General features: G+C 39.3%; 1 protein-coding gene across 4 annotated transcripts in view; it reads right to left on the bottom strand.

Annotated features, from left to right (window-relative positions):
• ARFGEF3 (ARFGEF family member 3) overlaps positions 1–14,841 on the bottom strand; it is a 91,564-nt gene that overhangs the window by 62,237 nt on the left and 14,486 nt on the right. For all 4 annotated transcript variants that reach the window (XM_065630860.1, XM_065630861.1, XM_065630862.1 and 1 more), the window contains exons 3-4: positions 11,780–11,861; positions 8,721–8,852 (exon numbers count right to left, since the gene is read on the bottom strand). In XM_065630860.1, the coding sequence (XP_065486932.1) occupies positions 8,721–8,852; positions 11,780–11,861 (214 nt within the window). The remainder of the gene's footprint in view (positions 1–8,720; positions 8,853–11,779; positions 11,862–14,841) is intronic.

The following is a 14,841-nucleotide window of genomic DNA, read 5'->3' as shown; positions in this document are numbered from 1 at the left end:
ACCACTGCTCAACACTATTTATGGTATGAAACCAAGTGAAACTTCTGCTTGTGTAGTACAGTTATAGAAGGGAAATAAATGATTTAAAGCAATTGCTTAATAGATATTTATCAGGTTTTCTTAACGGCTCTGACAGGGGCTTTTATCTTTAGAATTTAACACTTAAAAGCAGGGAAGATTAAAAAAACGCTGACTAGCACTGCTCAGATGGCATTTCCCACTTGACAGGTTACAGCCTATTTAGGTATACTGCATTACTTTATGAGTTAGAAGATCTACAAGGGAGCAAAACAAAACTGAAAAAAACATAGAAATACAGAACTGAAAAATACCAACATAAAGTTTAAAACCTTAAATAAATAAAAAGTTAAAGCTCTAATGCTCCTTTTTTCATTAACAAAGAATGACACATTAAAGAGAGATTCAAGTAGATCAGTCGTGAAATAAAGTGCTATTTGGTCTGCTCAGAGTGCTTGGAACCTCCCCTAAAATAGAAGTGGGTAGCATTATGTATGAGGCAAAGTAAAGAAAATGCAGAGAAAAGAAAGACTATGACCATAAAAATCTTAAGTAGGAAAGTAGTAAAAACCAAAAGGAAGAAAATTATACAAAGGAAATTTTCAGGAGGCATCTTTAAAATAAAAGAAAACTCAAAAAATTGATCTACTTAATGAGTATACAAAAATAATACAAAAATATTTTAAGGCAGTCATTTTACATATAGATAAGCACAACTATTTTTTCATACTTTTTTTTCATACTTTTTAATGTTAAAAATATATTTTCATTTTGCCCACACTACAAAGAATGTTGGCTTAAAATTAAAAAAAAAACCCAACAGTTCCAACATGACAGAACAAGCATGTTCTCTGTCCAAAAACACTTCCACAACCTCACAGCTGAGGGAGTGCTGAGAAAGTTAAAATTTTTGCATAAGAATTTCTTCAGGCAAGAAACTAAGCCTACTTTTCTACTCCTGCAAACCTTTTAAGAGACAGGACTGACTTTCCGCTCGGATTTTTAAAGCCTCATGGCTGCCTGGATCCACAGAAGTTGTTCAGGGCTGTGAATTCAAGCACAGAAAAGTACTGAGGAAAAGCCACAGACTCGGAAAGAGGCTGGATTTATGAGATACTGCACTGACTGCTGACTGGTTAAGGCAACTCCCATCCAGTACCCATTCGGCCATATCCAGGCTGCTGCCATCCTCATTCGGTTGTACCCATTAAGAAGAAAGCTCAGGTACTTAATTCAAGACTCTGAATTCTGCAATGATAGCCAGGCACCTAAGAACCAGGGGAGTTCTTTAATCACAATCTTAAGTATTAGTAGTAGGCATTTACCATAGTTCTAATTAATTTGGGAAAGGCTGAGCTCATCTTGAAACACACAAGGTAGGTCACTCAATCCAGTGGAATTAACCTGGTTGCTTGTAACTAAGCACATGCATAAAATGACTTTTAAAAGTAACCAGAAAAAAAGTAAACTCAAGAGAGTCTGGATTTGTAGTTGGCCTACATTACAGCAATTTAACTTATAAAAAGGCTAAGCAGAGGAAACACTAAGAACTCTAGCTAGATTTCTGGGTAGAACTGAAGAAAAGAGTCTTATTTGCATGATACTGTGCAAGTATTTTCAGACTGGCCTATTTGACAGTGCAGACTGCCAAAACATCTCTGAACTATGGGCTGGACAAAAATCAGTTATTGCCTATGACAGCTCATATCAGGCACCACTGTCACGAGAACTAATGAACACATTCAGGTGAAGCTTTTTTCCACAATTTTTCAGCATTTCATTATTTTTTCTTATTAATATAAACTTTAAACCGGTTCTGGATTGAAGTATAAGAAGTTGAATAATGGCTTTTATTTTTTACTTTCCTTGAAACATAGTCCTTCTTTGCTCAGAAAGAGATTGGATTGCAATTTATATTGCAAGTGATGCTGAAAAATGTCTGCAATAATGCAGTACATAAAATATATTGAGGGGAAAAAGTGATCTGTTATTCCAAAATTATATAGAAATTAAAATATATAGATTAACAGCAAGCATCAACAATTCTCATCCTGATAATGTCTCGCTTCTCCTTTTCCATTTACATTTTTACTGTTGCACCAATTATTATTTTTAATGGGCAACGAAATAACTTTTTTTATTCCTGTATAGAGCTATTATACATGCCTTGCCTCAAAGAGGCACCATAGGGAATAACATAGTTTACATATACCTTTAAATCAAGTTGTTTCAAGTTCAGCTTCCTCCTCCATTTAATTTAACAGTTCCAGACAAAGCAGAACAGTTGCAAATAATATTCTATTAAGCATAACCAAGTTTTATGTGGAAAGATACATTTCATAAACATTAATCTTAAAACAATGACAAGATAGATATATATTTTTGAGAGTTTATTATAGTAACCAACTCATTTATCACTATCCAAGGAAAGGCTGCAGAATATAATCATCCACGGAGGTGGGATTTTACAGTTGTGTTCTGTCAACATTTCGGATCAAACAGTTTAGAACTATTTTTCAAATATATTATATAATTTGTCCTCCGTCACGGAGGGCCAAAGAAAAAAAATTAACTAGCTCCCCATCAAACCTCCCACATCTTGGAAAAAGAAAAAAGCTAGTCTTCCTGTTCAACAGCAACAAAGTTCCTGCCAAGTTTTCTGAAGCAGTTAACAATAAATTTTGCTTGGTTGCTCCAGCACAATCCAGCTTAATCCAATATTTGCATTAAATCAGGTCTGTCTCCTTGAACCTGTAATGCATGCTTGTGCAGAACCTAAAACAGGTCAACTATGACTGTTAAAAAACTGAAAATGAGGACTAGGACATGGCTTTTAGTGCTCAAAGAATCACTTTGCATCTTTAAAGCATTATGGTAGCAATCTTGAAAAGAACAATTAAAAATATCCAACCCAAAGACAGCATTTCAGAGGCAGAGCTATTTGCTCCATTTTTTGTCCATCCTTACACAAGCTCAGTTTTACCACAGAACTCTAATTCAGATTTCAGTTCTGAATATATCCAAAACAAAAACTGAAATCACAAAAAGAGCTGTCTAGTATTATTATGGAGAGATCCTAAATGCTGTATTAATGGATCAGTGGAGAGACACAGAAAAAATTGCCTTAACATAGCATATTTAGCAAGGGTTCATTAAACCTCATTCATAGATTAAGACGACTTCTGGCTGACTCCTCACTGAAAGTCTGCAGAAGAAAACCATAAAAATTTTGCCTGTTGGCAAGGAGTACACCTAATTCACCAACAAATGCAAGCTGGAGTCACTGGGAATAAAAAATGAAATAGCTGGTCGCCATGGACAATAGGTAAATAACGGGAATTGGAAGAGTCTTCTCTCCCAAGCCACTTTGGAAGAATATTCTCTGGTTTCACAAAATCCTCAAGTTTATTTCAAAAAACACCACAAGTAGAGTAGCCATAAATACTGTGAAGTCTTCTCTGAGATAATAAGAAACAAAGCTTGGAAGCTCCACTGACAGAAATGTAATATATATCTGTGACTTGTCCAGCATATAATAACACCATTAATTAGAACAGTGAAATAAAGACTAAATATTTTAAAAGACATCAAATCAGAACACTGAGTTTCCTTAATAAAAGGTAATTATTCTCATCCTTGCTCGAAAATTTGTCTTGCTAGCTGTAAATTTGTTGGGAAATCTGGGCACAGACTGAACTGACATGCACTGGATTACATGACACAGCTTCAGCTGTGACTGAAGAAAACAAAAGGAGGCAGGAGAAAGGGAAATTCTGAATGATCGATCATGCCTTTCTTTTTAAGAACAACTACTTTACTGACAGAACCCATTACATTACAGTGTATTCGGTTTATCTAGACAGCTTATTTCTGGGTGAGGACTCATCTACTAATTTGCAATTATTCACCAAACTCTACTTTTTTTGTTATTTGAGAACAATGTTCTCATAGTTAGAGAGGGGTACTGCATTATTAGGAAGGTTGTCAACTTATAAATTAAAGTCACCATAACATTAGTGAGATTAAAAAAAAAAGTCCTTGCTCTTCTCTGTTCTTTCCACCCGCCTCACTTCCTTCATATTTGGTTTGACCTGCTTCAACTCCATAGTTAGGTTCAAAGCTGAGTTCCAGTTCTTCCAGGAGCCTTTCCTGGAGGAACTGGATTTTTAGAGTCAGGGTTACAGAGGAAAAACTAAAAAAAAACCCCCAAAAAACAAAAACAAAACAAACCCCAAACCCACAAACCAAAAAAAAAAACCCCAAAAAAAAAATCAAAGAGAGAAAGTAAAAACCACAGAAATGTTGAAGCTAAAAGGGACCTCAATCTAGAGGCTCAACTACAGATCAGTTTATTTTTCCATTGCTGACGTGACCATATCTGATAGTGCTTTTGTCAATACTATGTGTGTTCCTGCAAACAAAGGTCTAATTGAATGAAGCAGAAGTGCTTCAGCCATTTCGAAAACATCTGAAGCCAGAATTTAAAAGCATCAAACCAGGAGAGAAAACAAGATCCCCCCCACTCCACAACCAAACCCATGATATTAATCTTCAATCCAGAAGATGTCCAGTATCCCTTTTTGCTGCAGACCATCTATTTGCTTGCCAATCTAGTCCTTAAGATCAACAAAATGTCCCTACTCCTCAACATGTGATATACCCTTGCATTTCACTCAGTTATAATATGGCCTCATGTCACACAACAGAATTCTTCCCACTTCTGGGCAAATCATATTGCATGATCATGTTCCTCTAAGGTAAGTGCTGAATTACTGCCCTCCCATTTATTCTATATATCTGCAACTTTATAGAGCAGTGAGTCACTTTGGTACCTCACTGATTAAACACTGAATTCAATAGTGATCAACATATCTCTTCCTTCCCAACTCACATGAGTATTTTAAAGAAAATACATAAGTAAAAATACTTAGATTTTTTCGTTTGAAACTGCAATGAAGCTATTGATGTATTACAAGAAGATCAACAACAAGGCACTGTATGATTGTGTGATTTTCCATTCCCTTGATACAGCCAGCTAAGCATAATAAAGACAAACTGATATTACATATGTTACTGGGAATTTTCAGTGTGATAGCAAAGTATCATTGCAACAGCAAAAGGTGAATGCTAAAGTGGCCTTATGTCAGCTACATTGCTCCCTCTGGTTATACTTCCTGGACTACCTGGTTTCTCAGTATTTCTTAATATGATTTAAAGCATCTAAATAGCCTCAGTTCCCCAGTGTGAAAATACTAATAAATCTCTGTCATAAAATGTGTCAGAGGTACAGAGAATATAGAGTACAGTCATTGAGATATTCCAAAGAAATACTAGGCTCAGTACTTAAATAACATGCAAGTCTGTATGCAAATTTTATACTGTCCAGGCAGCTTGCTTCACTATGCAGGAATTCAAACACAGTTAGTACACCTGTGTTTGTTACAGGTGCCCATTCACATCTCAGAGAAACCGCCATCTTTTCCCCTTCCTCACTGAGAAGACCACTGTCTTCTTTTGGGCACAAAAGTGCTGATGGCATAAGAATTACCCAGTGCTTAGTAAGAATAAGGGTGTCCTGCGAAAAGATAAACAAGGACTTCAGACTATCACTTCTACTCTGGAAATTCAAGGGGGGAACTTCCCTACATAAGCACTGTATATGGGCATCTAAGAGAAAGATGCAATCCACAACTGGTATTCAGAAGAACTGGAGATATTGGCAGCAGTCCCTAACTTGGAGTTTAGTTTAACATTTGCTTATTACAAAAAGTAAAATTCCACTTTGATTTAAAGTTTATAAAAAGGATGAGAGGTACCTCACCTAGCACAGAGGAGAGAGGTACTGTGAGAAATGAAGGCTTTGAGTTCATCTTGGCAGCTGCATTTAGGCAGTATTGATCTTCCCTGGCTGACCAGGATGCACTCCAGCACAGTCCCCAGCCCTGGCCCCTCAACCTGGACACTGCCAGCATGCTGGTTTTGTGATCCTCCAATTCAGGAATCTGTAGAACATGCCATGACACTTGTCCTTAAAAAATAAGGAGGATTTGGTATCTAGCCATAAATTAGTGACTGCCATTTCATTTCCACAGCAGTGGCCCCAACTGCTTGGTTTTCAGTTCCAGAAGAGGTCCAGCTAGCACTCCTTTCCATTTATTTACAGTAACCATTTCAGTTACTCTATTTCTTTCCTGTCTAATGCTGCCCTGTCACAATAATATTTGACAGATTCCAAAAGCCTATCAAGCAAGGCCACTATCTGCACTTATGCCTCCCTCCTGCATTCTTCTTTTCACTGCCAATTCCAACTTGCAGTTACCTGAATGTAAAAAAGCTTTATGGAATGCTCTCCTCAGCTAATCAAATCCCTTCACACTGACATCTGCAATACAGGTGGGTGACAATAAAACATTAAAATAAATATCCAAAACATTTGTTTTGGATAATGCATGAAGTGTGAATTTCTGGTGTACAATTATTGGGAACAACAGCAGAAATTTTCGATAGGATTAAAAACAAAACCAAAAAACCCCACCAAACCCAAACCACAACATTTAAGTGATTTAGCTGCTTACATGCCAGCAACTTCCAGTGAATTCTGTACTCCCACACCTCTATTTTCACATCTATTTTGCACAACTAAAAGCTTTTGTGAATTCTTTGATGGTTGCATTCTTAACACCTGCAAGACTGGTGCAACTGTGTAGCAAGTCACAAAGAACCCAGCCAGTATCACTGCTGACCCAGTTTCAGGCAAACATGCTCATCTTCAGTAGTGTCTAATATCTGCACTGGATAAAGATGTATTTAATCTCCTTGGGATGGAGTAACACAGTTTAATGTACAATCATACACTGCCTGGAGGACACATTTTAGCAGATCCAGGGGTATAAAAGCATTGCTGAGACCAGCTGCTTGAAAAACCCCTGAAGGCTTCAGCCATTCCAACAGACCTGAGTTAGCTACAACATTTTCAAGTGTTACAGTGGCATCTGTAACCTTCAGGTTACAATATAAAAAGCTCTCTACTTGAGTTTTAGGCAAGGCTCAGATTTAATGCCTCTGAGTTTTAACTGCCCTGATTACAATATGTTTTGATCCTCTGGTCTCTTGAAATACTTCAATTGAAATAGAAGTTTTGCTTTGTTCTCAGGATATAAAGACGTAGCCTGATTTTTGCCATACATGCTCTGCTTTTAGCCAGAAAAGGACTTGCACATCAAATTTTCACTCCGTTGAATGAAAACAATGTTCCCCTTTCTCTTTGGAACCGAACATGTTGGCTTTGGGTTTATGTGGTTTGGATTTTTTTTTTCTTCTCACATATCAAGACAACTTGAAAAGATATTCACTCGTAATGTAGCAAGATACAGTGCTTGCATTCTTCTCAGTGTGGGAGCAATGCATCACAGATATGTGTCATGGCTTTCAAAGAAAATGTGTGCAGGCAGATTCTGAATCTGAAGCATTCAAGAAGGTAAAAAAGCAACTTGCAAAACATTACTGCATAGCAAGAGAGACTTGCTAGTTCAGTAGTACTAGTTAACTCTTCCCCTTTCCCACCACAGAGACAAAAGGCAGGAAGGAGACACACTGGGTTAGGGATGCAGACCTGGGTGTCACCAGTTCAGCCTGTATGTGGGCAAAAGCCTGCTCCCATAAAACGTGTAGCAGTCCACACAAATATTCCTCCCTCTTTTCTGCTGCTAGGCCCACCCTTCTGCATGTTCTGACACAGAGTATATTGCACCCAGGTAGTCATCTTCAGGGGCAAAAAGAACAACTAGTACAGAGCAGTTTCAGAGTGGATAATATAATAGAACAAGGCTATCACATGCAAGAAAGAAATAAAATACCTAATCTATGCACAGGACAGTCAAGTAAGTAGACTTAAATATATCAGTCGGGGCTAGGTATAGTAAACATGCAAAAAGGACCACCAGGTTTGTTCCAAAAGGGTTTTGACCAGTGATCAGCTATAGCACAACAAACCCTGTAGTACAAAGTTTACACCCAAACATCTGAGAATTACGCACTACTGTACTGCTTCATACAAATAATACAGATATTGGAAGTCACTTTTTTATGGCAGTACTGGCAAGTCATACAATCAACCCAATGACAGGGCAAGGAAATTTGACAGCAACTCCCCTCCAAAACAAGACCATCCGGCAACTACACTTCATAACACACACAGGAGAATGCTAAAGCATTTCTAGAAACGAAAGTTTTCACCGAGTATAGAAAACAATTTCTCTCATGCACTAGTCTAGGGACATTTGGGTGCATTTTACAAAGAGAACACAAAACTAACAAGCTAGAAAGCACCTGTGCACACATAATTCAAAATTACATACCTGCACACCCCACCCCATGAGCACTAAAGCTCAATACCAACACAAACTTCCAAACCTACAAGTCATTTATCTGTGAACTCTCATGAGGTGAATTAATTGTTCTGTTTCAGTCTGTGAAAATTGTGAACATCAGTGCACTGACTCTTAACACAACTGTCTCCTATTTAAGCCAGGGAAACACAAACCAAGTAGAAATGAAAACAACTGACATCTGCCTGCAGGAAGGAGGGAATCAAATACTGTCCTAAGGTGAAGATTTCCAAGGCGACAGCTAATTTGTTTGCTAACCCCAGCATTTGGTCATGCAGCCTCTGTTGCAAGCACTGACGTGTGTGAAACACTAACCTTCATCACTTCAACCTGCAGGTCTTCGTTGAGTGAAGGAGTCACTTTGACAGCATTCAGCATCTGATTAAGCAACTGTTTCTCATCTGAGTCTGTTTCCACGGATACAAACCTCTCATCAGACAGTAGCTTCTGCAGAGAAAAAATGGGAAAGTACAGGTTGAGACAAAATTGCCTCTGCCCAATTCTGCTGTAAACTACTACACCTAAACCTATTAATGTTTGGTACTACGGTGGCTAGGTTTTCTATGTACAAATTTCAAATTGATTTAATAATACAAAATACAAAAGTACAGCAAAAACCCAGAGATCTGTGCCATGATAAGAAGACAATTAACATGTTTTGAATCAGCTGCCATTCCAGTACCATCTTTCCCCATCCCACTTCTCCAGTGTCCAGAAGAAAGTAGACATCAGCAACTGATGTGAGAGATCACAAACCATTCCAAGCAATGCTCTCAGCAAAACCCCTCAACAAACGAGAGAGAGGAACCCTCACACTCCCTGCAAACCCAAAGAACAATGCCAAAAAACCCCCACTCAGTCTGGTATCCTGGCCTCAAACTAGTGCTATCAGATACCCTGCCCAGCAGGACAGAAGACTCAGCTGTCATCCTGCTCACTCCAACAGAGCACAAGCACTGTGGAGGTGGCACTTCTGATCACTGACAAGATGTATTTTATGTCATTCAGAAGTTGACTAATCACGTATGTGATCAAGACACTCAGAGTTAAGGCATTTGTCTTCCCAAGTAACCATTGCATGTGATGGAGCCCAGCTTTCCTGGAGATGGCCGAAAACCTGCCTGCCCATGGGAAGTAGTGAATGAATCCCTAATATTCTTGTGCTTGCACACACAGCTCTGCTTTCCCTATCAAACTCTGTCTTAGACCATGAGTTTTCTCAAATTTACCCTTCCGATTCTCTCCTCCGCCCCACTGAGAGGGAGAGAGTAAGCAGCTGGGTAGGGCTGAGCTGCCAGCCAGAGTTAACCCACAACAACATTTTAAGAATTTCCCACATAGCAGTATAGCAAGTGCTTTAGCACTGTGCAGCCTGATGAGATTTAACTCAATTTACAAGGAAAATGATATGTTTTTTCTATATAAAGGAGAATGTTTAGTTTGGTATGAGAGATACGGAGCTCCTGGAGAGAATCTAAGGAAGATAAGATAATGAAGGAACTGGCGCTTCCCATGAAGAAAGGCTGACAGAGCTGGGACTGTTTACCTTGGAGAAAAGAAGGCTTGGAGGGGGGCTCTCATCACTGTACATAAATACCTGAAGGGAAGGTACAAAATGAACAGAGCTGGGCTGTTTTCAGTGGTGCCCACTGACAGGACAAGAAGGAATGGGCACAAACTGAAACACAGGAGGTCTCTTCTGAACAGCAGGAAACACTTTAATGTGAAGGTGACCAAGCACTGGCATAGGTTGCCCAGGGAGGTTGTGGAGTCTCCCTCCCTGGAAATATTCAAAAGCCATCTGGATATGGTTCTGGGCAACTTCCTCTAGGTGACCCTACTTGAGCAGGGGGGCTGGACCAGATGGCTTCCTGAGGTACCTTCTAATCTCCACTATCCTGTGACCTACTTTTGGTAGATGAAAGTTTTACTTCATCTCATTTTTGTCTTTTATCCTATTTTTTAACCTATCTTCATAGCATCAGTTGCGTGGTATGCTGTTATGTCCTTCATAAAACTTCACATACCATAAATGCAGATGAAGGACTGTATTTTTGTCTGGATTACTTTATTAGGCTTCTAGATAGGAGGTAACACTCTCATTTAAGATACCATGCTGCAAATACACAACTTGGCAATTCCAGTTCTTACAGAACTCAAGCATATGTGCAGCAAGTTAGAAGAGTAAAAAGATAAATTTTATCTTCACTGAGTGTTCTCAAGGAAGTTATACTACAGTGGATAGTGGGTCATTCATAATTCCTCCACTACTTTTAGTCAATCATCACTCTACAGTGTTCTTCTAACAGGCATACCTGCACTGGTACGAGAGCAGACATATGTTCAAATTCCACTAGTCTACTGTTGCTTTCATTTTAAAAGCAAGCCCCTCTCCCGCTTCCCCCCCCACACCTCTCATATATCTGAAACACAGGGCACAGGATCTCCAAGTGGGACCAGAGGACTATGCTGCAAGAAGGCGACACGTGTCTGCTGGCAGAGGCCAATAATTACAGCAACCCTTCAGAAAGTACCTTTTTCCCTTAGCTAGAGCCTCCCACAGCCATGTCTGTCCCAGTACGGGGCACTGTCTAACTAAATGCCTGACACCTCATATGCTGAATTAAGTGAATTTGAATGACCACTTACATCCTTATACTCCCAAAACAACTTCATGCTTGCCCTTTGAGGGAGAAATTTCTTTTTGGAAAATGGTGGTATGCATTTTATGCCCCAGCAAGGTACCAGCCTTTTCCACAACTAGCACTCCCCTAGTGATAAGTATTTACTGATACTCATTTGTCCAACTAAAAGAAAGGTAAACTGCTTTAGTTTTTATACTGTAAAACCCAAGAGTCACTTTGTCTTATGCTGCAATGCTGTTTTCTTTTGCAGTTTCTTAAACTTTCAAATCAGATGCTACTCCTACTGTTTTCAGCATACAAAAAACCATGGAAAGAAAGTGCCCACACAGAGAATGCAGCTCCCAGATCCTTTGCTAGCCTCTCAGTCTTTCAAGCACTGCAGTCCTCTCTTCTAATTCAATGGAACGGAAAAAACTTGACTCAGTTTAGTTTCCAAGACATTTAGAAGTGGCAAGGCTTACTGAGGGTAGCACAAGGCCATACAAGGAAGAGTACACCTCCATTTCAACACTGAAAGCCAGGAACTCCCACCTATCTGCAGAACATTTTTAGCTTCTACGGAATCACTGGCCTTTACTTGCATCCTAACTTCTGAACACTGTTATAGAAACACAAACATTATTGTTAGGTCCACCCAAGGACAGACACTTTTCCTGTAGTATTTTTCAAAAGAAAAGCCTAGATTTCCATGACATCCACTACCCACTAACACTCACTCAAAAGCCATACCTGCATCCCTGCTAGAGCCTGTTGGGCCAGCTTCACGCTCTTCGATTCCAGAGCCAGTTGGAGAGGAAGGAGACACTTCTCCCTGCAGAAAATTAAAAACAGTAAAAATGAGAGGGAATGATGGTACTGAAATTGGTATTCAAAGGAGTAACATTCTAGAAGGGTCATATCACTTCCAGTAAGATAACACTTGCATACAGGAATCAAGGAGAATTTCACAACTCTGGGAAGAACATTTGCCCTCTAAAGAAAGCTGGCATATTTCTTCACATACTGTTAAGAATGGCCTTTTAATTGAATTTCACAAAATATTTCCCAACTGTTAGCCCTCTGTGTGCATACATGAATGTGCAACGCATAAAGAAGGGATTCACACATCAATAGTGGTCCTTCAACTCAGCATGATGGGCATTACACTTCAGTCACCTTCTGTCTAATACTCAAGTTGCTAGAAAAGTAGTTTAATAATCCACTTTCTATTAGTCCAGTTTTGGTCTATGGTCTCCTTTACAGTACAGTGTTCCCTGTCATTTTAGCTCCCTCCAGCTATAAATGGTGTGGACAAAAGCAAATGTACACCTGTACATGTAGCATGTACTACAACTATGACTAAGCTGCACTTTGATTACAGAATAACACCTTTTTAAAAATATTAAAATAAATAACTAGGATAATATTTTAGATGCTTTCAACTCAGTGCTCACATACTGAATTTTTTTAATTTGGTGACCAAACCAAAGAGGGTCTGGAGCTATGACTTCCCACTTTACTCCTTGTTCCTTATCAGAGGAGGGCTGCAGCATCTGAGGAACACCTAGTAACCACAAGCCCTTTAAGCAAATCCTGCTAGTTGGCAAGGAACCCATTCCCGGTCAGAGATACTCAGCCCATGTCCAACTGCAGTCTCCCTAAAGGTTTGCAACACTTCATTAGGTCACATATCATAAGAGGCTCTTATCTGTTCAGAGTCTATTTTTCCATTTGTATAGATACACTTGCTTCTGGCAAACCATTCTGTGCCAGCCCTTAAGAGTCTTAGTTCTCCAGCTATCTGCATTGTACCCCAAGGAGCCCTTTCAGAATTGTATTAATTTCCTCCACATGGAAACAAGTGTGTGCAAGGTAAGAAGGAACAACCAGTTGAGTCTTTTCTTACCCAAACTGGAAACCAAAAAGCCCTGACTTGTTCCATTTGAAGTATTCTTCTTTGTCAAGTCTCAATGCATTCAAACACACTCCCAAACCCCCTGTCTTTTCAAAGCAGAGTCAAAGATGTTTAACTTATAAAAATAACAAAATGAAGAGTTTTTCCTCTTTGGCCCCTGTGAACTGCCTTTTACCTGAATTCACTTAGTTTCAGTTGACTAACTCCTACAATTTTAAAGGTTCAAGTTCTGACACAAATGAAACACTTGCAGTAGACCAGCATGCACAGTCTGCTCCTCTTGCACATCCTCCCTTCAATAACTAGCTAAGGAGAAGCCCTGGGTTAGAGCAATAGTGATTACCAGAGTTTCAGATGCATTGTCAATGCTACCTGAAGTAATGCTTTATCATAGTTTGCCCATAACCTGCCAACCTCCCGCCAAAACTGTCCGTCTACAACCTGAACTTGCTTTTAAAAAAACTTAAACGGAAATTACCAAACACTGACCATCTCAGCTTTGGGGAACCTGGCTTGTAACTCCTTCAGTGGATCCTGCTTGCAGAGAGGACTGAATGTCCACTCTGAAAAGTTAACTCTGTTTTGGGTGTGTTCAGCTGGTATTCCCTTCGCTCCACCTTTCCCAAAAAAGCACAAATCACAAGCTACCCAAGGGGCACAATTCTGCTATTTACTCTTTGAAATGCAACCCCTTCCTTTAATGATAAAGAGTTGAGAGTCACAAGCTCAGGTAAGCAATCCAGCAAGCTTCTGTCCTTGGCAAAGACCTCTTGAGAATCTGCAGTTCTTTTCATATTTCCAGGTTTGTAAAAGGCCATTTGGCATAACACCACAAGAAGCTTTTTAAAAGAAACATGAATTATACAGATTTCTAAAAAACTGGAAGACGACTACATGTGTGTCTTGAAATAGGTTTATAACTAAAAGCTAACCATTTGCTTCACTTAGGATATTCTGGGAAACAAGGAGGCACAAAGCCCAATTTTCTCAGAAGCTCCTTTCTCAAATGTTTCTGGAATCAATTTCACTAAAAGGACTCTTAACACCTGCAAGTTTAGCAGCCAAAACAGCTTGAATTACAGAAATCTAGGAAATATTTCCTCATAGAGTGTCATATCATCCAGATCTACAGAAACTGCCAAAACATTGACTCCCAGGTTCAGACAGTAATCCTCTAGCCAGTACAGAGCTGGCTACTGCCAGCTTTGCCTGGACCTGGGAACATTTGTAGCATGCAGGTAATTGTGATAGGACTTGGAAGTTTAGAGAGGTGCCACAGCAATTCATCTCTAACCCACAAAGCACCTTTAAGTGCTAACTTTTACGCTGTGACTTCAACATACTCTCTGTTTTAAAATAAGTTGCCATTATCACCCTCTGGGAGAGAACTCACATTTGAAATTAGTAGATCAACAGGTGCCAAAACAAGGTACCTGTGCATTAACTGGTACTCAGTCAGTCAGACACACACAGGAGAAAAAGAAAAAAAAGAAAAAAAAAAATCACAATAGCTTATAGTACTAACTAAAAGGATGCTAAAACCTGATGTTTATTTGGACCCGCACCTCTTCAGGGCAGAACATCACATTTCTTTTAGACTTTCTACAGTTCACTGCAACAGCATGTAAATGTTTGGGGCATTATTAATACACAAACTTCTTCTCACATTAAAGTGGATGGAGACAGGGAGGAGAGGGGAAAGGAAAGGCAGTCAGAAGTCACTGGAGTGGATTCAGTTCAGTTTCATTATAATGAAGACAGGTGGGAGCTCCTATGGCTTAGCCTGCACATCAGTGTGTTGCCTACCATCTGTCATCACATACTATAATGAGCAGAGAACAACGAGCGCTGTTTCTTGAGATATCTCCCAAAATGAAGAGCAAACAATGACAATCAG

The sequence above is a fragment of the Caloenas nicobarica genome, chromosome 3 (assembly GCF_036013445.1).
Source record: "Caloenas nicobarica isolate bCalNic1 chromosome 3, bCalNic1.hap1, whole genome shotgun sequence".
Lineage (NCBI taxonomy): Eukaryota > Metazoa > Chordata > Aves > Columbiformes > Columbidae > Caloenas > Caloenas nicobarica.
Note: the sequence above shows the minus strand (reverse complement) of the source record. Positions and strands in the feature narration are given on the sequence as shown.